The sequence below is a fragment of the Myripristis murdjan genome, chromosome 22, assembly GCF_902150065.1.
Source record: "Myripristis murdjan chromosome 22, fMyrMur1.1, whole genome shotgun sequence".
Taxonomy (NCBI): domain Eukaryota; kingdom Metazoa; phylum Chordata; class Actinopteri; order Holocentriformes; family Holocentridae; genus Myripristis; species Myripristis murdjan.
In genome coordinates, this window is record NC_044001.1 from 28,710,387 (window position 1) to 28,733,417 (window position 23,031).

The 23,031-nt window shown below is 39.5% G+C and overlaps 2 protein-coding genes across 3 annotated transcripts; one reads left to right on the forward strand and one right to left on the reverse strand.

Moving 5' to 3' along the window:
- Positions 1-439: 439 nt before the first annotated feature.
- On the reverse strand, positions 440-6,327 carry pomk (protein O-mannose kinase). Of its 2 annotated transcripts, none has more exons than XM_030045006.1 (3): positions 6,170-6,327; positions 3,745-4,028; positions 440-2,356 (listed from the first exon to the last, which is right to left on the reverse strand). In XM_030045006.1, exons 2-3 carry the CDS (start codon positions 4,021-4,023, stop codon positions 1,586-1,588), a joined length of 1,050 nt encoding a protein of 349 aa, XP_029900866.1. In that variant the 5' UTR covers positions 4,024-4,028; positions 6,170-6,327; the 3' UTR covers positions 440-1,585. The 2 variants fall into 2 exon arrangements, with proteins under 2 accessions (XP_029900866.1, XP_029900867.1); XM_030045007.1 differs by having other exon boundaries at positions 6,277-6,298.
- Positions 6,328-9,501: 3,174 nt separating this feature from the next.
- LOC115354166 (thyrotropin receptor-like) lies at positions 9,502-20,187 on the forward strand. The gene is made up of 11 exons (XM_030044399.1): positions 9,502-9,508; positions 10,071-10,142; positions 10,777-10,851; positions 12,593-12,667; positions 12,822-12,896; positions 13,012-13,089; positions 14,112-14,180; positions 15,284-15,361; positions 15,592-15,780; positions 18,176-19,262; positions 19,917-20,187. Exons 2-11 carry the CDS (start codon positions 10,078-10,080, stop codon positions 20,055-20,057), a joined length of 1,932 nt encoding a protein of 643 aa, XP_029900259.1. The 5' UTR covers positions 9,502-9,508; positions 10,071-10,077; the 3' UTR covers positions 20,058-20,187.
- Positions 20,188-23,031: the final 2,844 nt, after the last annotated feature.

Below are 23,031 nucleotides of genomic sequence, written 5' to 3' on the forward strand. Positions count from 1 at the left end.
GCGGTTATGGTTCCACCGATCGTTCTCCTAAAATGACCTGGAGTATTCCTTTAAGAACTGTAGAAAATATGCCGGTTACTACAAGGCAAGTGAATTAAGCCCTTGAAATCTTGATCTTGTGTTGTGCATAATGACTCACAATGACTGCATTGGCTGTTGATAATGACATAAACTTGCTAGAACTTTATACTCCCTGACATGCTTCCTTTTGTCCTGGAAATATACGCTTGAGGTTCATTCAGTGAATCTTAAACATAACAGCTACTGTAAAGTCAATCATTTTTTCAACTTGAAGTACTAATTCAATAGTAGCAGGATAAGCTACTAAAAATATTAATTGAAGCAGCTGTAAATCCCCCTCTGGTCCCAATACAAGGCAAACTTTTGTTTTACTTGAGCTATGTAAGTGTCATTAGTGAACCAATATTTGAGTGTGACAAAAACAACCTGGCACTGAACAACAAACACCCCAAATCTATATTCCACACCTCTCTATATATTTTATATACAAATATTACTGGGAAACACTGTAAAACCGTAACTATAAAAATCTTTTTGCAGAGAGAATACATTCACACTCTTAAAAAGGACCAGACCAGTGATTCTGCATGTTTAGCATAATATCTACAAAATATTTATACTTCACATTTCATTTAATCTTTTCCGAGAGCATGAAGCCATATTTTAGAACTTAGTATCATTTTTTCAACCTTTCTATCCAGCCTTTGGTTTCCATTCATTCCACTACGATATGAAAATGAACTTTCAGAGACTTCAAACTTTCTTCACACCAGTTCCATCACCGTAATAAAGTCCTCCACATGACTTTTCCTAAGAGCAGCAGCACTGTTATGTTTGGATGACATGAAATTGGGTGAGAGTGAAATTGAGTGAAATGGTCCCTCTGCTGGAAAATAGTCCCCAGGCAAACGTTTGCTCTGAACAGCCAATTATCAGTTCAATGGTTTATGACTGGTGACTTTGTTAGCCACAGAGGTAGAATATTAAAGGGTAGGTGTGTAACTATGCTGCATTATGTAATTAAAAACTTTGAACATATAATCGAATATGTTCCCCTGTATTTTGTGATAACTTATCACATGATGAGACTATTAGTGATGAAGTGTTTTCACACATTTTGAAAGTACCAAAATACACAGCTGCCCCCTAACCTTGGAAGCCGACTGCAGGAGATAGAGGGAGATTCAAGATAAATGCAGAACTTTTTGAAATTCTATTGGGTCACAAGTTCAACAATGAAGACCCACATAGAGAAGAAAATGAATTCACTTCCTACGGAACAACTGTTTCCAGGATTTTTATAACAAAATGCAGAAAGTTATAAAAAATGAGGGAAAACAAGCTATGACAAAATGTGGTGTTATTACATAATGCGTTGTTAAAAGGTATTTCAATCCAAAATTCCAATTTGAAAAGTGAGGGATTTTGATTACATGTTGTGAAATTGTTACCCTCACATGATTGGCAGAATGGTGTGTTGCAATGTAAAATGTGGTTTAATTGTAGTAAATGGGCAAACATTCAAAATCACTGATGTGGTCCTTTAGTTTTGTCAGTCTCCTTTCTACAGCATGTCTCTAGAGCCAGTGCTGTCTCGCACCATATTGACATAGACCGATTTGTAGACCTTCAAAACATCCAAAGCTGAAGGGCGAAGCTTAGGCTCTCTCCTCTTACACTGCTCATGGATCTGAAATAGATGGAAGTGGACCACATCACCACCGGGTACCCTTCCCATCAGGTACCACGTGACGTCTGGAATCTTCCAGATGTCTGTCCGTTCATCGTATCCAGGCATGAGCTCATCAGAAAATGGCTGACCAGAGTCGCTGAATGGCCACAGCTGCTCTGGGGCCACAAAGTCTCCGGTGAGCTCGCGGTGGCCACACTTCACTAACTGGCCTCTGGATGAGTGTACCTCAGGCAGGGCATCCAGGTCATTGACCACTAGGTGAAAGTCATTGGTCAGCAAGAACTGGGAGAGAGTTTTTTCCAGGCTGTTTGAGTCACACATGACACGACAGCCTACCGGACTGTTGTGGAGGTAATGGAGGATGGAGACGTAGTCCACAGCCAGCCTGAGGCGGACCTGCCAGGTATCGTGTTGACGGTGCCGGTCTTGTGCCAACACATTGTCCAGGTTAAGCAGGGAGCCCAGTGGGTGGTACTCAGTGACCAGGCTGTGGTCCTCAGGGCAGAATCCAACCAACTGAACCACCTGGGGCCCCTGCAGGGCCTGCAACATGGATAAGCCATGAAGGAAGTCCTCCAGGTACTCTGGAGCGGACAGCCGGGATAACGCCACCTTCTGGCCCTTCCACTCAGACAGATAGACCTGTGGACAGAGACGCAGCTTGGCTCAGGTCAAGACAGCAGCAGTTCAAGACATAAAGCAAACGTTACTTTTAGCGGCACGTTAGTGGAGCCATTCTACATGAAGACGTAAATGCTTTAACAGTAAGGGTGGAAAAAAAATCTATTCACTTAAGTATTCTGATTTTTTTTTTTTTTTTTACGATTTCTGAATTGATTTTATTTGCAATATTTGCAGTGGCAGGCAAATGGTTTTTTTTTTTTCTTTTTTCGGTCCACCAGATACAAGTGTCGAGTTAAATTAAATAGTTTGCAGTTGTGTGGTGTGAAAAGGCTGCTGAAGACACAAAAACTGTAAACCCTGAAAATAGGGAGTTAAAATCATTTCTCATGGGGACAGATGGCGCCCTAGGCAACCGCCTATACTGCCTATGCCTAGGGTCGGCCCTGGTCACACTGCTTTTATAGAATGATTTAATGCAGACTATGTAATTTGAAATGGGAGAGGGCACCACTTTATCTTCTAATGTTAAAGATGAGGCTGAAACCCCTCAGCTTCATGCCATGACTAATAACTAGAATAGAATTAATGCAACATTTTTAAATACCTGTCTTGAATCCAGTGTTTTGATGTCAAATGTACACAAAAACATGAACAATGGCATTAAATGCTCTTATATTTTGGATTAAGATGGAGTGAAAGAGTTGTCCTGAACTCCTGGGGCATTCCTAAGTTCTAGTCCTTTGTGGCATCCATCATTCCTTACCACATCATAACAAGGTGAGGTGCTGTCCCCTTTGAAACGGATAGTTTTCCTTTATCTAATTTCTGATATTATTTTTAGGCATATTTTTTCCTGCTAGTTATTCTAGTTATTCCATGCTATTTTTTGCAGACGTTCTTTCATACATAACCTTAACTTGTTCAACTCTCTAGTTCTGTTGTACTTTATACCCCCAATTTGCTATAGTTTGATATTTTTCTTTGCTGTGGCCTCTCACACTCATTTTAAGGAAATTTACTCAAATCAGAATGAATGCTAGGATAATCTAAGGCAGTGGTTCCCAACTGGTAGGCTGCAGTTCAAAAGTTGACCACAGGCATATGGGTGCATAAAATTAAAAAGAAAAAATATAAAACATAAAACACCAAAATATGTATATACTTTTAAAATAAAAACCTTTTTACAGCACAGCAATTTAGAGCAATTTTTAGATATTTTGGAAGGAAATGAAGGAAATTTATTTTTGCTTTCCCAGAGTTGTGCCACAGTAAAACATAGTAAATTGCTGCACTTCTTATTGTGCAAAATTAAACTGAATGGCTCTTGAATCAGCTGATGTGTGGACCATGACTACATGGCGAGCCCAGGTGATCTGAGCCACTGGGGGATGTGGAGGTCACTGTACCTGCTTCACTGCTCCCTGGCCAATGAGCTTCAACTTGCGAACTTCAGACTTTATCTGTGGACATTGGAGCCACGGCCAGCAGGTTTTCATTGCAGCCATTTTAAAGTGTGCAGGCGGACAACCGGAAGGAGAAGACACTGGCTGCTCATCAGTATGATAGAGCGAGTCCAGATACAGGTAGATCAAGACATTGCCAATGAGTAAGGCAATGAGGCACAGCAGCACAGCTGGAACGCTGCGGGAAGTCGTCCTGCTACTCGAGCCCATGCTGCTCCGCATCTGACCTGGGGAACAAAGGTAGTTGAGGAACATAATGTGTGCTGCTGTGACACATTTCATGACAATTTCCTTTATGGAGTAATAAAGTATCTTGAACTTGATTATGTAACACTGCAGCTGAACAAGGTTAATGTAGTTCACCAAAACTAAACTAAAAACTAAAACTAGGTGTGAAAAAACATTTTAATGAACTGAAATAACAATAACTAGACTTTAGAAAAAAAAATAACTGAAACAATATTGTGTTCTTACAAAACTAACGTAAAGTAAAAATATGCAGACAATGTCTTTAGTTTTCGTCTAAAGCCCTGTCTCCACCTGGTATTATTACATTCTGATCACAAGAGGAGAGCTGTCAGTCCATCCCTTCACACTTGGCATTAAAATTCATCTCTCTGCGTCTCGTCTGCTCACTTGTGATCAGATCTCAGAGAGAGAGAGCGAGAGTCAGAAATAACAGACAAGGTTTACAAAAAAAAAAAAAAAGAAAGAAACTAGGCTAAACCTAAAGGATGTTGAAACCAGCACACATCACACTGTCACCTGTAATATTTCTGTAATATTTCTGTAGTATCTGCAACATGCACATTCACACTGTCGCTTGTAATATGTCTGTAGTATTCCTATAATAACTCTACATATTCTTGCATCTAAAAGGAATGTGTTTAATCATGCTGGGGAACAAAATTTAAGAAAGGCTGCTGCCTCCAAATTTTACAAAGGAACAAAAACCACTTGCATGTTGTCAATACATATTTTAGAGCCCCTGGTGTCAGTGGTGTTGGGCTGGACCAGAGCTGAAGACAGAGGACGTCAGGTGAGTAGGTGGTCCTTCTCTGCGTCCTGGGACACGTCTGTTTAATGCAATGTGGACAAAAGTGTCCAAGACACATAGCTGCAGATTCCACCTGTAATTAAAGGTGTCAGCCTGTGATTGGATCATGCAGGATAGATGTTAACACCAGGTGGCATCCGGGTCTTAGTCTGTTTGGTCAAATGTGTGAACAGCCAGCATGAGGAGGCCTTGGTGCTGATATTTATTGAGACTCAATTGTCTTCACAATGTGGTGGGTTTGGACTGCAAGACCTCCATACATTAGAACAAAAAAACTAACTCGAATTAATACTGATACTAAGACAACTAAACATTTCTTAAACGATAACAAATAAACCGAAAGGACTGAACCAAATCCATCTAACTGAAACTAAGCTGAATTGAAAACAAAAATAAAAACTCATGAAAAATACAAAACTATAGTCTAATAACTCACTGCAGCTGCAGATGAATAATTTAAAATAGGGCTGTGTAATAATTCAGCATTAATACTTCTCATTATCCAGTAGAATAAACTTCAGGACTTTTTGTAATACACAATTCTGAACTCTGATAGTTAGTCTGACAAACCGCATGTGTGCATTTTTACTGATAAACGTACAGAAGGCTACTCCTCCACAGATTTACAAGCCAATAAAAGAGAACAGCACAATGAAATAAAATCCGAAGCGACCACAAGATTACAACACGCGAATATGGTGTAAAAACAACATGACAGTAAAAATGAATGAAAAAGCTGGTAAAAAGTCTACAAAACAGAATTTTGAGGGCTGACTTCTGCAAACTTGAGGTCCATTCCGAAGCCTCTGAGCCCTCATGACAGAGGCTTCAGGTTACTCTGCAGGAAGTCTATTTAAAGAAATACTTATAGCAAAAAATATAAACTTAATTAACTGCAAATATGCATACAACATGTGAGTAGAGACGTTTTCCTAACAGTCAGGATACACTCTGATACGGCATGTCTCCAACACACCGAGCAGCACTTATTGCAATACAAGTCCAGCTTCTCTAACCGTTCCGTAGGTTCGCCCACCACTGCCGCTCAGTTAACCGCGGCGGACGGCAGCAAGCAGCACAAACCAGTCAAGGAGCTAAACTTGATTATTAAGTGATGTTTGACTGATTTGGAGAATGCCGAACTGAGGCGTGGGCTCTTTTCATTCAGAAGACACATTGCTTCTCTCTCTGGTATTGGCACGTTGGCCGATAACTGGCAGCAAACTAAATCGTCACTTTTTTAAAATGAGGTTCGGCGTGACGTTCCCCTAAGACTGTCAAGTTACTGTTAGGTGCCCTGCAGCGCCATACCTGTCCCGCAGCCTGACTTCACATGTTGACACGTCTGCACACGGTCAAAAATACCCAGGGTCAATATTTAAGACACTATTTTTAAAGTAAAACGCAGGGTTCTGTACATTATTTCCAGGTCTCGCCGTGGGTTTCAACACTTCCGGGTCTTCCTCTTCGCCTAATATAATGGTGATTTCAGCCACTTCCGGAGCATTACCGCCACCAACTGAAGAAAACTGGAATTACTCTGAATTCTTTCAGTTAGACCAATTCAACAGTAGTATATAGCGTGTATGGGAGTCTCAGGGTTAAGGTTCATGCCAAAAAGTGTCCCAAGTATGTTAAATATTTGAGTCCAGAAATCTGCTAACTTTGGACAGAAGCACAGCATGCAAGTATGGTTAGCGACCGATTTTGTAACTTTTGCAAATATTGCTGGTATCTGGATAAAGTTTTCTTTGTTTGATTTGTAAAACCCTCCTATTATGCTTGGAGTCAGTTTGACCCCAGTCAGTGTTTAATACATGATTTTTGCTCTATATTTAATGACTTTTCCTAATTTAATGGGGACAAATGGGTAAACATGAAATTAATATATATTTTGCTCTATATTTAATGACTTTTCCCAATTTAATGGGGACAAATGGGTAAACATGAAATTAATATATGTCTTCAAAGTCCTGGACACATTTTGTATGCATCAGTGTTTCTTTGGGGTCAATTTGACCCGAGGCTGTTTTAGCTGTAGAAAAACCTATAAGAAATATCAGCATTTTACACACATTTGTTTTATTTGTTTTGGACACAGAGGAACTATGACATGACATTTCTAATCTTGAAACAACGTCCTTCTGCGTTAGGATTAATATTTTATTCACAGTGCTATTTAGGCAGTCAACAAGACTGGAGGTTCAATTTACTGGGGTCAAACTGACCCCAACTGATACAAAAAAAAGGGGGAAAAAATTCCACTGCAGTAAACCATGTGCACATAGAAGAGTTGCACACATAGAAGAAGAGTGGTTAGATCAAGGAATCAAGGATATGGATCCACTGGTTGTCAGGTACTGAAACTCCAACTTCCTGCTCCAAAATTTGCTTCAGCTAGGTCGTCTGATCAGAGTTCAGGGACTGAATGGAGTTCTGAAAGACAACAGGACAATCAGTCAGGACCTGAGAGGATGCTTAGGAAAATGGTATTTAGAGCTAAAGAATAATTATAGTATTTTCCAGCCTTGGCCCTATTTTTCTATCTTTTGGGGTCAAAATGACTGTAATACAGTTTGCGGATTCATAATCCGTGCCCTCAGATTACAAATCCATGCCCATGGATTTGTAAACCGTGCCCACGAATTACTAATCTGTGCCTATGGATTTCAAGGGAAAATCTGTGGGCATGGATTCACAAATCGAGGGCACGGATTATGAGCCTGAGAGCACGGTTTGTAAACTTCTCACACATGAGGAAACTTTGGTCCATGCATTGGTTTGATCTAAATCAGACTGCTGCAGTGCGCCTCCTCCTGGCCTGCCCAGTGTTAGCACCAAGGGGCCTCTGATTAGACCACAATGCTACTGCCTGAATATTGTGATGATTAATCAAAGTGGGTGTGGCTTATTAAAACAAATCATAATTTCCAGAGGTTTAACACTCCAAACTTCAAAATATGATTAAAATTATATGTCCTAGAGAGCTGATTTTTTTTTCAGCACATTATTTTTCAACACGTTCAGAAGGTTATTTACTGCTCATACTTCCTCAAAGTTAATCTGCTGCTCTGTTTATTCCTCCAGGGGTGACTAGGGTGCACACAAACACACAAACCCTACCTGTTCGTCAGTTCAGCAGCTTCTTCTTTGCACTAAATTAAATGAGCATGATGATGTTTCTGTGCTCAAATTGCGAGCCACTGATGGATGCTGCTGCTTGCTCTATGGTGTCTTATATAAACATGTGCATGTACATATACATACACACACACAGTGTCTACTTTATCAGGTCCACCTGTCCAGTCTAATGCAGTTCAATGCAACAGCTCTGCCAAAAACACATCTATATGTATATGCATGTGTATATATTTATGTAAATTCCTGACAGACTGCATGTGTGTGCAAGTGCTTAGGACTGGTATATACACTATATTACCAAAAGTATTCGCTCACCCATTCAAATGATCAGAATCAGGTGTCCTAATCACTTGGCCTGGCCACAGGTGTATAAAATCAAGCACTCAGGCATGCAGACTGTGAAACAAGACATTTGTGAAAGAATGGGCCGCTCTCAGGAGCTCAGTGAATTCCAGCGTGGAACTGTCATAGGATGCCACCTGTGCAACAAATCCAGTCGTGAAATTTCCTCGCTCCTAAATATTCCACAGTCAACTGTCAGCTCTATTATAACAAAATGGAAGCGTTTGGGAACAACAGCAACTCAGCCACGAAGTGGTAGGCCACGTAAAGTGACGGAGAGGGGTCAGCGGATGCTGAAGCGCATAGTGCAAAGAGGTCGCCGACTTTCTGCACAGTCAATTGCTACAGAGCTACAAACTTCATGTGACCTTCAGATTAGCCCAAGTACAGTACGCAGAGAGCTTCATGGAATGGGTTTCCATGGCCGAGCAGCTGCAGCCAAGCCACACATCACCAAGTGCAATGCAAAGCGTCGGATGCAATGGTGTAAAGCACGCCGCCACTGGCCTCTAGAGCAGTGGAGACGCGTTCTCTGGAGTGATGAATCACGCTTTTCCATCTGGCAATCTGATGGACGAGTCTGGGTTTGGAGGTTGCCAGGAGAACGGTACATTTCAGACTGCATTGTGCCGACTGTGAAATTTGGTGGAGGAGGAATTATGGTGTGGGGTTGTTTTTCAGGAGCTGGGCTTGGCCCCTTAGTTCCAGTGAAAGGAACTTTGAATGCTTCAGGATACCAAAACATTTTGGACAATTCCATGCTCCCAACCTTGTGGGAACAGTTTGGAGCGGGCCCCTTCCTCTTCCAACATGACTGTGCACCAGTGCACAAAGCAAGGTCCATAAAGACATGGATGACAGAGTCTGGTGTGGATGAACTTGACTGGCCTGCACAGAGTCCTGACCTGAACCCGATAGAACACCTTTGGGATGAATTAGAGCGGAGACTGAGAGCCAGGCCTTCTCGACCAACATCAGTGTGTGACCTCACCAATGCGCTTTTGGAAGAATGGTCAAAAATTCCTATAAACACTCTCCTCAACCTTGTGGACAGTCTTCCCAGAAGAGTTGAAGCTGTAATAGCTGCAAAAGGTGGACCGACATCATATTGAACTCTATGGGTTAGGAATGGGATGGCACTTCAGTTCATAGTATGAGTAAAGGCAGGTGAGCGAATACTTTTGGTAATATAGTGTATGTATGTGCAGGTGAAGTATGCAGTTTGGACCTAGCCGGCTTCTCATAACCATGTATACATCTTGCATATAATCATTAACTGCAAGTTGTTCCTTCAATAAATTCTTGGCATTGCTCAAAAAACATTGGAATAAGTTCATCACTAAGGGTTTTATTTTGAAGGTCGTGACCAGATGTCCTAGTTTTTCAGGCTAGCTTGACGTTGGTGTGAAAAGTCCAGGGCAGCCCAGTCTCTCTCACTGCGCTCTGCATCACCCGGGAGGCAGCATCTCTGCACTCACACTGTGTTTTGCAATGAATCCCCATTTTTATCACCTGATTTTCATCTTCATCACAAGTGCTGAGATGACTCATCTGGAATTTTGTCCAGCTCACTGCCAGTGTGAACGGGACACTCACAGTGTTTCATGCTTTGGACTTGAAGTCATGCCCAGTTTCCATGCCAGCACAGAAGAGGTGTAAGTTGCCAAAAAAGTGTTGACAAATCATTATTTTATTATCGCTAAACAATTTCTGTTTCTTCCCATTGCAGGTGGCTTATGGAGACCAGACTCTGGTCCATTCCTCAAGATGCCTTTGCCAACTTGGTCAACATTTCACACATGTAAGTTTTCTTTGACTATAGTGTGATTTTGGCATCTTCAGCCTGTGTGCCTATTTTATAAATAAATAAAATAAAAATTCCTGTGAATATTGTCATGCATAAATGTCCATATTATTTTTAATTGACTGAACATTCTCTGTGTTGTATGTGGAGTTTTGTACATACTTACGCAAAAAAAAAAAAAAATATATGGTCATCAATTGGAATGTAAGCATTATCATTATAACAGTGATGCATCTGATAATGTAATGTACTGACCAAGAAGAAAAGCCTAATTCTTTAAAAATCAGGATATAGCTATGTGATATATATATATATATATATATATATATATATATATATATATATATATATATATATATATATATATATTTATATTTATATATATATATACATATATATACACATATACACATATATATATGTGTGTGTGTGTGTGTGTGTCAATTGTCAGTTTATTCAGTTGTTCCCAGGCAAATTGACAACAAAACCTCACCTCATCTGTATGTAAATATACACTTATAAATATGCAATTTTGTAAATATACACTTGTAAATATATAATTTTAATGATTTAAAAATGACAACAGTCTGCATTTAACATGAAGTTTTTGGTGTCTGATTTTTTCCCCCAGCTACGTCTTTGATGATGAGACTGTAGGGCTTCTTGAGAGGCATTCTTTCTACAGCCTGGCCTGGTTGATCCACATGTTAGTAGCCTTTCAGCGCTGTGGGTTGATTGGGATTCAAATGCAGCCACTTGATGAGCACCACCATCAGCACTGGTGTGGTGGAGTCCCCCTTGGAGAGGGTCTCCATTATGCTGCCGCTGTCACTCATGAGTGTCACACCAGCCACGGAGCCACGTCCAGGCACAAACAGATACCAAGAAGGGTGGGGGGTTGTTGGGTGTCTTGAAAGTCAAATGATGAGTATAAAACTTTAGTCCCTAGTACTGCTGTAAGGCATAGAGGAGCATCATTTTTAAAGGGCTAGTTCACCCACTTAGGAAAATTATTTCCCTTCCCCTCAGTGCTGAAATACTGGCTGGATGCTCCAAATGCTAACTGTTAGCCTCCTGCCATTGAGCTGGACTTCTCCCCAGCTAATATTCCTTTTTTTTTTTTCAGCTACCGGATCTAAATAAAGAATAATAATTATTATGGTTAATAATCCTGCATTACACACTTATTAACAAGTAACTATAGCTTGTTTACAGTGACTAGATCTAAAGTTAGAACTAAGGTTATTAGGGTTAATAAATCCTTTATTTTACACTTAACTACACTTTTGACAACTCCCACATCTGGACTGCACACTACATGCGGTCAAGGTTAGGCCTTGTTAACTGTTAATAAGTTAAACTCCACATGGGCGTATTAACAAGAATAAAAACTTGATTTATATTAGAGAGGTCTTCAACTGCTAATAAATGAATACTAAAGTTATTTTAACCATAATAAAGCAACAACAACTACAACAACAAAACCTCAGTAAAGGTTTAACAAAGCTTTAATAGGCAGGTTAGTTGAACTCAGTAAATTTGTTTGTAATGTTATTGTTGATAATTCTAAGAAACTTATTAACATTTTATTAATACCCATATGTTTCTGATGAGTGCTTATAAATGTCTCATAACCCAATAAACATGTTTATGATGCAATTATTAATATATATTGTCTTATTAACACTTATTAATGTTAATAAGCAGCTTATGCAAGATTTATAAGGGTCTTATTTTAGCTTATTATAGCTTTACCATTGTACAGAGATTTTTATGCCATTTCAGGCTGTAAACATTCTGCTACATATCATCATACTTTGTTTATTTAACAATTTGAGAAGATTAGGTAATTTTAATAATGTTAGCCCAAGTCCACGTCACTGTCAGGATGCTAACAGCATTTGGAGCATCCAGCCAGTATCCAGCACTCAGTAACAATAAGAGGAGGATAGAGCCACTACTGTCCTACACAGTAGCTCAGATCAGGGAATAGACAGAAGTGATCTTGGAAGCAAAATCTGAAAACTGAAATGATAATATCATACAATAACAATAATATCACATTTTTCAGATTGGGTGAACTGTCCCTTTAATTCCCCTTTGGATGACATAATAACATGCTTCCTATGGGCTATTTTACAACAAAATACAGTTGCATGCTGCATATGGCACAATCTAAGAGGGCTTTTATTACACTTTATGGAAAGATAATGGCTAGTCTTATAATGTCCTGTGCTGAAATCAGAGAAAAAAGTAAGTGGATTCCAAACAAACAAACAAACAAACAAACAAAACATTACTTGCCTCACTGTGCTACTGGAACCCAGTACCTTGAAACTTTACAAGTGAAAACACTTTATGTGTGTGTGTGTGTGTGTGTGTGTGTGTGTGTGTGTGCGCGTGCGCGTGCGTGTGCCTGCGTGCCTGCGTGTGTGTGTGCCCAACAGAGAAATAAGAAATATCAAAGCACTGTCACACATTGACCCAGAGGCATTTATGGATCTGCCAAATTTAAAATATCTGTAAGTGAAATCTGCTTTGTTTTTTTTTTTGTTTTTTTTTCTGTTGTCTGTGTCACTCTATCATGTCATGTCTATCATGCTATTTGCACATTAGTTCCAGTTAAAAGTACCATTATTTCTAACTAATGTTTTTTTTTTTTTTTTTTTGATGCAGTGGTATTTTCAACACAGGTCTCACCATATTTCCAGCCCTGCAGTTTGTTCACTCCAGCCAGGAGGAGTTTATTTTGTATGTAGCATTTGACAATGTACCATAACCTTGTAGCACATTGCATTTGTTTTCCAAAAGTCTTTGAACTTTACTCTGTGGTTCAAAATATTTCATGTCCATATCGTCTCTACAGGGAGATTGCGGATAATATCTTCATAGAAGTAATTCCTGCTAACGCTTTCAATGGACTATCTGAGAATGCTCTAACCATGTAAGAAGGACTTGTTCTGCGCTGCTTGGCTTCCTCTGTATCTCAAATGTTGGTTTTTAGCTGATATTACTTTACTAACTAGTGACGTAGTCCAGAACTTGATATAGGGCCTTCCACAACCATTCACAATTTTTTTTATACTCACTTAACTCTTTGAAACCTGTGGAAAATTCATCTAATTTCGTTCAACAACAAGAAAAAAGAAAAGGCAAAAGGGCTTTTCACAAGCATTTAACCCTTTAAAACCTGAACAGATTCACTTGATTTCTTTCAAAAACATGGAGGGGGGGGGATGTCAGGAGCAAAACAAAAAGCATGCAGCCCATTTTCATTCCCAGGTTGTCAAATACTGCAGCTTGGTCATGTGCCTTTTGCTTCGGATGCAAACACCAAAGGTATCTGATACACAACACAGAAGGCACCCATTAGAAGCCAAAGGCTCTATTTTGTGCCAGTATGAGACAGAGGATGGTGACAGAGCATGGTGGTGGTAAGGCATAGGGCCTTTGAGTTCAAGTTGCACTTTTACGAGACCTTTTGTGTGCAACCTAAACCGAACCCTTTCCTAACCTTAACCAAGTGGATTATATACCTAAACCTAACCCTTCCCCAACCTTAACAAAGTAGTTTTATACCTAAACCGAACCCTTTCCTAACCTTAACCAAGTGACATGTGATGAAAACAAGAAAATCTATCTCATCCTGATGCTGATGGGTGCCTTTGGCGCCAGGATGAGATGCCAAAAGAGTGTGACCAAGCGGCTGTATTTGGTGACCTGGGAGTGGGAATGTGTTACCAAATGTCCAGGGACAGCACTGGGAACGCGGTCCATGTTGACTTGGACATTTTTTGAAAGCTGTGGCATCACTTAGATTGCAGATTGGGCCTTTAACTAAGTTATATGTCATGGCACAGCCACAGGAAGGTAAACCTGCTGTCACTGTCAGAAGTGAATAGAGATAGATATTGTATTGATCTGGAGGTATTGCAGATTTATCCCTGATTAATGCTGTTTTTGCAGAATGGTGAATAGCAATGGGCTGAAAGAGATTGAGCGCTACGCCTTCAACGGGAGCAGACTAGAGGAAGTGTATGCACACCTTAAGTCCATCTCTGGTCCTACGTTGTTGTTTCTTTTCTTTTTTGCCCCCTCTGTCTTTGTTGCTAAGCCATCATTGCATTGTCCTTTTTCCTTGTATCTCCATGTTAGATGCTAAGCGCTCACTGCTGTGGTGTTTTCTCACTGCACCTCCCACTGATAACATCAATCAAACAGCATGTCCTGTACTGTCATGTACACTGTCATTTATTTAGATCAGCCAGTATGCTTTGGGAGTTTGCCTTCATCAGGGTGCCGTAACATCCCAGTTTCATCCGGATGTTAAATAGATCCAGGTGTCCATAACTGATGATGTTGCTTGTTCGGCTCCCAGTGATTAACACTTTCTTTGCTACATCATTAAAAATATGTTTTTTTTCCGATTTATACATCTTTATGATTTATATATTTTTTTCAAAGTCATTGACACAATTTAAAGCAAAAAGGTGCAAAATCATTTGACCAATAATATTTTTGACCCATAAAAATATGCTGCATCTTGTTTGCAATGTTATAAAAAGCACAGGGTCTTTTAAATTTCTATATTCAGTTCTCAGTCGGTGTATCAGTGTGACAGTAGGTATCTTCATGGCATCACCAGCATTTATAATTGTCAAAAAGTATTCTCCACCACCAGTTATTGACACCCAATTCTGTTTAACTTCCGTATGAATCTTGTGACACCCTGATGAAGGCAAACTGCTGAAATGTGTTGATGATGATGATGTAAACAAATAACATACTTTATATGGAGAGAAGAGTGCAGCCTTCCTGTATTTGATGTTGTTTTCATCTGTATTGTCCAGTTCCTCTTCTATTTGCTCCAAAAAAAAAAGACAAGAAAAGAAAAGAAAAGAAAAAAAATGTGTTACCTGTGCATGGGAGGATTTTCCCCAGGAAACAGCAACACCACAGCAACATGCACTGCCTATAGGTTGGATCACTTGCTGTCTGTCAGTTAGTGATGGAGCGAAACAACAGAGTAGTTAGGCTTATTTGTGAAAATGTTACCAGTTTTTTAAACAAGCAGTATCAATAACAGAACTCCAATATACTGGCACTTTCCTCTGCTCTCATCTATTCTCTTTTCTCAGGTATCTCCACAGGAATGTGGACTTGGAAAAAATCGATGAATTCGCTTTTTCTGGTGTGATTTGTGGCCCAACATTATTGTGAGTGAGTACAGTGTTTGTTAACAGGAATTGGTGCTAATTCTACCTGTACGTATTAAGAGAAAATAACTTGAAAGAACCCCAAAATCACCTTGTCTTTTTTGTCTCACTGAATAGGTTGAATCCAAATTCAACCAAAACCAAACACACTGAGGCCCCAAACCAGGAGCCAGGAACAGCCGCAGCCTTGTGTCGCTGTGCATTCAGCTTCCCTCTCTCTGTCTTTGCAGAGACCTTTCAGAGACCAGAGTGCGCTCCTTGCCGTCAATAGGAATGGAGAACATTGAGAAACTCCGAGCTAAAAACACCTGGACCCTTAAAAAACTACCCCCACTTAGAACCTTTGTGCACTTACAGAGTGCTGACTTGACCTTCCCGAGCCATTGCTGTGGCCTTCAAAAGCTCAAAAGATGGAGAGGGTGAGTAAGAGAATAGAAACCCTTGAGAATATTTTCCCATGCGCTACTTGTTTCCCTCTGGTATTTAGTCTTTATTTATCAAAGTGCCCACACTGCTTTTGTTGTTTTTGTTAATTTTTTGTAAATTTTCACAGTTGCCTCCATTTTAGTCAAAACTTTTAGTGCTCAGATGCATCATCACTAATAGACTAAAAGACATGGTTGGTTATCTTATTGGTTATTTGACACACTCAGAGCCACTGTAGGGAGAAAAAATTACAGAGCCAGGGGAAGAGGGGTAACACTCGAAAAAACAAAAAACAAAAAACAAAAAAACATTTCAGATATACTCTGAGATTAAAGCAATTATTAAAATTAATTAAAGCAAATTTATGAGGACAAAACTTTAAAATTCAGAGATCATTTAGTCACATAGATGAGGAAAAAGATTTTTTTCCTTTATTTATTTGTTCATTTTTTGGGTCAAGGAATCACATAGCTTCACTTAGCTGAATCCAGGTCTTGGGTCTGGGTTCCTTGACCATAAATAAATAAATATACAAATAAAAATAATTTTAAAAAAAGAGTTTGCTGAGTTTTTTCTCATAAATTTACTGTGTTAATCTCCACGAGTATCCAGGTTTTTTTCTTGGAATATTACCCCCCTTCCCCTGGCTCTAGAATTTCTTTTCTCCCTCCAAAGGCCCTAATACACCATTGAACACAAAAAATATTGAGTTTGTAGTTTGCAGAGGTCTTGTACTTAACTACATTATATTTAGTTGTGTTTCTAATTTTTTGTCCTCCCTATTTATATATACATTAGGGGGGCAGAATATTGGAAACAACTGTCAATAAAATGCAGTCCAGCCCAACAGCAGCACTAACCATGAGCTCAATGCCAAACATAGAATTGAATGAACACCTCTGTTACTGTGACAAAAAGAAAAGCTGAGCATTATAGGAAAGCAGGAAAGGAAACTTTATAGCACAACAGCTGGACTGGATTGGATTAGATTGAGCAGGCAGACCTAATAAAATGGCCACTTGGTGTATGTATGTATGTATATGTATACATTTACAAATGCTTTTAATATATTTAAGGGAAAAATAGCATAGCATAAAACAGATGTACATATGTTAACATTTTCAGGAAGTCTCATTTGCTTGAGCAATTATTTATGAGTTGCCTGAAACACTGTGCTGTGTACTCACTGCAAACTGACTTGCTAATGGATAAAGGAAAAACAACAAGCTTTTGAATATCTTCCCTTGCTTTGTGTTCAACTAAACATGCATCAAAAGCTGAAGATAAAAGATTGTGGTTGTGTGTGGTTAATTCTACAGTCCGCTTTTGGTTATATTATATTCACTGTAGGATGCTTGGACATACTTTCTTTTCAAGAAAGTACCAACACTGAGGGACCATACCAGTGATTCATCATGTTTAGCCTAATATCCAAGAAATATTTAAACCTCACGTTTCTGCTAGTCTTTTCCAAATGCAAACAGTTGTGTTTTAGAACTCTAATATCATTTTTCCTCCCTTTTCTCTAGCCATTGGTTTCCATTCATTCCACTACGATATGAAAATGAACTTTCAGAGACTTCAAACTTTCTTCACACCAGTATTCCATCACCATAATAAAGTTGTCCATATTAGTTTTCCTAAAAGCAGCAGCACTGTTGTGTTTTGATGACTTGAAATTGGGCGGAGTGACATGATCTGTCTGCTGGAAGATAGTCCGTGGGGAAACATTTGCTTTACACAGCCAGTTGTCAGTTTCATGGTTTATGGACAGCAATGGCTTTGTTAGCCACAGACGTAGAACATTATAAGGTAGGGGTTTAACCAAAAATTCAAATTTGAAAATCAAGAGATTTTGATTATTACATGAGGTGAAATCTCTTGTACGGTCACAGGATTTGCAGAAAGGTTAGTTGTGCAATGTAAGATGTAGGTAAATTGTAGGAATTAGGCCAAACATTCAAAATCACCTGTATGGTTCCTTAAGATGTAGGGATGACGGTGCTGGTGGCATTACTATGAATCCCACTGGAATTCTGGGCAAGATAGCCCTCCCTCGGTTGAGGTTCCGGTTATGGTTGGGTATGTATCAAGACTGTTTTAGTGAATGGTTAACAGGCTAATTAATTTTCTGACCAGTCACAGCATTGTGTGTGTATCTTGTCCAGAACTCTACCTGGATAATAATGAATCAAAATATGCAATTATTTGATTAACTGATAAGTTTCAGATTGTAGATTTTATTCTTGATGTGGAGTTTCCACTTCCTCTATCTTTAAAAACTGATTTAAGAGCATATTATGCAGCCATGGCCCCTGATCAATCATGTCTACAACAAAAGTGAATCATTTCTCAGTGTCTGATGAATAATCATTTCTTTCCTTCAAGACACACTGAGGCAGTTATTTGCAACCTGACCAGGATGCAGAAATCTTCCACAACGGTTTCTCGGAGACATACGAGACACAAAATCTACCATCAGAATTTGCATTTGGTAGACAGCCATGCTCCCCAAACCTCTGACAACCCTTATCACTACCATTACTACAACAACAACAACTACATTTGCTCTCTGGGAGAAGAAAATGAGGACTTGTTCGACATGGAGTTATCTACAGAGCATCCTGATGAAGGTTTTGACTTTGCGCTGTGCAATGAACTTTATACAGACAGCCTTGAGCTCCTCTGTAGTCCCATGCCTGATGCCTTCAATCCATGTGAAGATGTGATGAGCCAAGGTTTCCTGAGGGTGTCTGTCTGGGTGGTTAGCCTGTTTGCCATCCTGGCTAACCTCCTAGTGATGTTCATCTTGCTGACCAGCCGCTACAAGTTGTCCGTCACCCGTTTCCTCATCTGTCACTTGGCATTTGCAGACTTATGCATGGGGGTGTACTTGCTGCTCATTGCATCTGTTGACCTCTACACACGCTCCCAGTATTACAACTATGCCATTGCCTGGCAGACAGGATCAGGCTGCAATCTTGCAGGGGTGTTATCCATTTTTGCCAGCGAGCTGTCTCTTTACACATTAACTGCAATTACCCTTCAACGTTGGCACGCCATCTTCTTTGCGATGAGGCCAGAGAGGAAACTGCGACTACGCCATGCGGCTGTGTTGATGCTCGCTGGCTGGCTGCTTTGCTTGATCCTCGCTCTGCTGCCAGTGGTTGGTGTGAGCAGTTACCAGAAGGTCAGCATCTGCTTACCGATGGATACCGAGACAACCGCTGCTCAGATCTACGTTGTGTCCATCCTAATGCTGAACATCTTGGCTTTCATGGTCGTGTGCTTGTGCTACCTCCACATCTACCGTATGGTGCACAATCCCCAGCACCAGTCCAGCAGACGTGATGCCATCATGGCCAAGCGCATGGCTGTTCTCATTTTCACCAATTTCCTGTGTCTGGCACCCATCTCCTTCTACGGCTTGTCTGCAACCCTCCACCGGCCACTAATCACCATCACAGATTCAAAGGTTTGACTCCCTCTAGAGTTCATATTCACATTTTTATCATGTTATTTCCCCTCTTCCATTCGCTTTATATACCAATGAATTCATACAAAAAGAGTATGGTTTTAGTTTGTTTTAATATGCTGATGATATGACCTTGTACAGAAGACAGATACACGAGGCAAAGCTGCCTTCTTGACCCTCACACAAGCTCTTCAGGCCTGGTGCCACAGCACAGTAGTTTTCAATGTGGTGTCCGGTGACCACCAGGGGTCCTTGATGTTTTTCCAGGGGTGCTTCAGAAAAATGATGAATAATTTCATGGCACTGTACTTGAAATGCTTGTGAAAGGTGTCTGAATGCAGCCTCACAAGCATTTTAAGGACAAAAAATATTACATCGATCCAGCATCACTGATTTAACCTTTATGAACTAACCTGCACGACCTGCTCTATAGTATATCAAATATTAATGTTTTCACAGTATTTGCTTTTAATTATGTCAGTGTTTTGTAGTCCTCTGTATTGTATTAGCTGATGTTGTTCTGTTGTTATTACTTTGTTATATGTTATGCTGATTTTATATCTTGGTGAGCAAAAGACATTTTTCCACTGTGGTAGACAATAATGTTGTATTATGTTGTATTCTTCTAATAGACTGATCTGTTTGTCCCCCCAGGTTCTGCTGGTGCTCTTCTATCCTCTCAACTCTTGTGCCCAGCCATTTTTCTATGCCATCCTCACGAAGGCGTTTCACTGGGACATCTTGATGCTGCTTAGCCGGATGGGTCTATGCCAGCGGCAGGCACAGCTTTACTGAAGCCAGCTCTTCAACACCCCTCAAATATACAGGAAGATGATGGCTTCTTCACAACCCAGCACCAAAATCCCAAAATGTGTTAGCATGGAAAAATATGCCACAGGCATTTGATTTGTAATGTCAGTGCTGTATTTGGACATAAACATAGGGGGGAAATTGTCTTGATTTATAATGAAGACAGCCATTAAAGGATAACAATAAATATAATCATCTTTTTTTACTCAAAGCCCAATTTTTGTTAGTGCAGAGGGTAATGGACTTATATGTACCAACAACTTTGCAAACCAGAAGAATTACAGGTTTGTGTGCTGATAAACAGTTGTAAGTTGTAAGAACCTACAGACAGAATGACCATGACATCACTCTAACAGGCACTACCAATAGGAAACTGGCTGTCATTTGAACTGGCTTGTGGTCATTTCTGTGGTTATTACTGCACCGGTTCAAGAAATACAGTGGTCTGAAAGATGGTCTAAAAATTTGATGGGTTTATTCAATGATTATGTCATGCTTCTGTATTTCTTAGCCATAAGCCAAACTCTAAACAACAGCGCCATCTAGTACCAGTCGGGCTAACTGCCAGTTTAAGGGCAGTAGTTGGAGGGGACAGTTTTCTCTTCTGAGATGGAAATCTGAAATAGCTGAGCTTTCTCTACTCTTTACTATTGTGTGACACCCCTGAAAACAACAAGATTTCACTGTTTTCTATGAAGCTGAAATTATATCACAGCTGTTACTTGTTTTTTGGCCCCGTTTGCTTTGTGCCATTGAACTTATGTGTACGTGACACAGAGGTTTTCCTGGAAATCGACAAACATTGGGATTTGGTCAATAGAGTTTTTCTTTCACCTTATTAGTGTATTGAGCTGACAGCCCACTGGTGGATCAGAGGGGATTGGAAACCACTCAGTATGCGAACCATTCAAAAGTTGCCATCTTATTAATACCTTCATCCAGTCTTTAAATGTGAATAAAGTGCAGGATTAACAGTTTTGTAAGGTTATCCATGCCATAATCCTCACTAAATGGCACCATGGTGTCTGTGTTTTGACACTTTGTCTGGTAACAATGTCAACAGACATAAAGCTGGGTTTTGAATCAAATGTGTTCCAAATGTCGTATTTAAAAAATGATTATTTCATGTCATTGTTCCTGTTTTGTCACATTTCTATAACATATGCACCAGTCTTGAAAAGGAACTGGTAGGCATGGAAGGGCGCAAGGGAGTAATTTTGTCTAGAGCGCCAACACAGGTAAAGCCGGCACTGCCTGAGAGTCCTGAATAACTGGGAGATGCTGTGTGGTACAAATGATTTGCAGGCACAGTTGGTGTCATAGGAGGAGACTGTAAATGTGACTGGATGTCAAGAGTTCATATTGCTCTGACTGATGTCACAGTCACATGAGCAGGCTGAAATGAAAAAAGCAAAAATCAACAAAGCAGCAGAGTTGGTTTTCAGTTTTACTGTCTCACAATAGGACACAGGACTGCATAGCAAAAGACAAGATGGAAACAGAAATCAAGCAGTGAAGTTGCTTTTCAGTTTTACTGGCCCACAGTAGAAAGATGATCCCATAGCTTTTTGATTTACTGTTGTAAAATAGAGACATGATTAATCCAAAGGTACAAGTGTGTTTTTTGAACTAAATTTACTCTAATGTGAATATCCTCCCACCACAATGAACTTAGTATGTAGCCCCATTATTAACACAAACCTCCAAACATTGTAATATCACTACCTGACTCGTTTGCTCAGACAGCCCATACAACAACTTTTGATGATCATGGATTATACATGAGGCCTAACTGAGAACTATTGAGCTCCATTTTTTTTTTTTTTTTTTGTAGCTGAATGCTCACTATCAACAACATGGAAAACATTATGCCACAACCAGTGTGGAAAATGAAAGGGATGCATGTTTTTTTTTTTTTTTTTTTTTTTTTAATGGTACTGTGTTTTAAGAGTCATGGCTCTGAGTCCAGGTGCAGTAGATAATACAGCAGAAACAGGTTAGTCAGTGTTTACATCCAGAGTAGCATACATTTTTGTTCATACAGAACCTCATTTCCATTCAATTGAAACTACAAGTGCTAATGTACCTGGCATTGCACATGTAAATTGCATTTATTAGTTATACAACACGATAGCAGGATTCCAGTAGAAGTTACCACATATTAGCAGTTTGCAATTTAAGCCACCTTAACCAACATGTTAATGTTTCTTCCATCATACATGTCAAGATCACCCAGCTATATACATTTCAGTCATTGCTACTCATACAGTAAAAATGTAAATGGTTCACTAAGAGATTGTCTGCCGTGGCGTCACTACACTGTAATCTGGTAACAAAAACTACAAAGACTGTAAACCAAAAAGTACATCCAGAAATTGCAAGTATTACATGATGCAAGCACACCCTTTCAAAAATGTCACCTGGGAAATATGCCTTTTTAATGTGAAAATTTGAATTTCATATGTGAATTTAACATTGTCACATGTGACTGGCAATATTCATATGTGAACTAACATTTTCACATGTGAAAAGAAAATACTGTCACATGTGAACTTTAACTTTTCATGTCATTTGCTTTTCACATGTGATTTTCAGTTTTCACATGTGAAAGAAAAATATCACGTGAACTAGATATTTTCAAATGTGATTTGCTATTTTCACATGATTGAAAATTTCCACATGTAAAAAGAAAATTAGTCACACAAAGTCATGTGGAACTAGTATTTTCACATGTGATTGGCTGCTGAACTTGGATGTCCACATGTGAAAACAATCACACATGGTTTTGGAACACATCTGTTTTTCATTTTGCTTTTTCACATGTGGAATTATAACATGTGGTTTCAGATCACATGTGGGACAAACATGAAAATCACACATGAATGAAATCACATGCTTTTGCCATTTTGCTTTTTCACATGTGAAATAATAACATAATGTGAAATAATTAAATCACATG

What these genes read in the sequence shown, in the direction of transcription:
- pomk (XM_030045006.1), bottom strand. Translation starts at nt 4,023, where the DNA reads ATGCGGAGCAGCATGGGCTCGAGTAGCAGGACGACTTCCCGCAGCGTT. An exon ending in GCCAGGGAGCAGTGAAGCAG is followed by an intron (nt 2,357 to 3,744) that starts GTACAGTGACCT and finishes CTCTGTCCACAG; the next exon opens with GTCTATCTGTCTGAGTGGAA.
- LOC115354166 (XM_030044399.1), top strand. Translation starts at nt 10,078, where the DNA reads ATGGAGACCAGACTCTGGTCCATTCCTCAAGATGCCTTTGCCAACTTG. An exon ending in GGGAGCAGACTAGAGGAAGT is followed by an intron (nt 14,181 to 15,283) that starts GTATGCACACCT and finishes CTCTTTTCTCAG; the next exon opens with GTATCTCCACAGGAATGTGG. An exon ending in AAGCTCAAAAGATGGAGAGG is followed by an intron (nt 15,781 to 18,175) that starts GTGAGTAAGAGA and finishes CTTTCCTTCAAG; the next exon opens with ACACACTGAGGCAGTTATTT.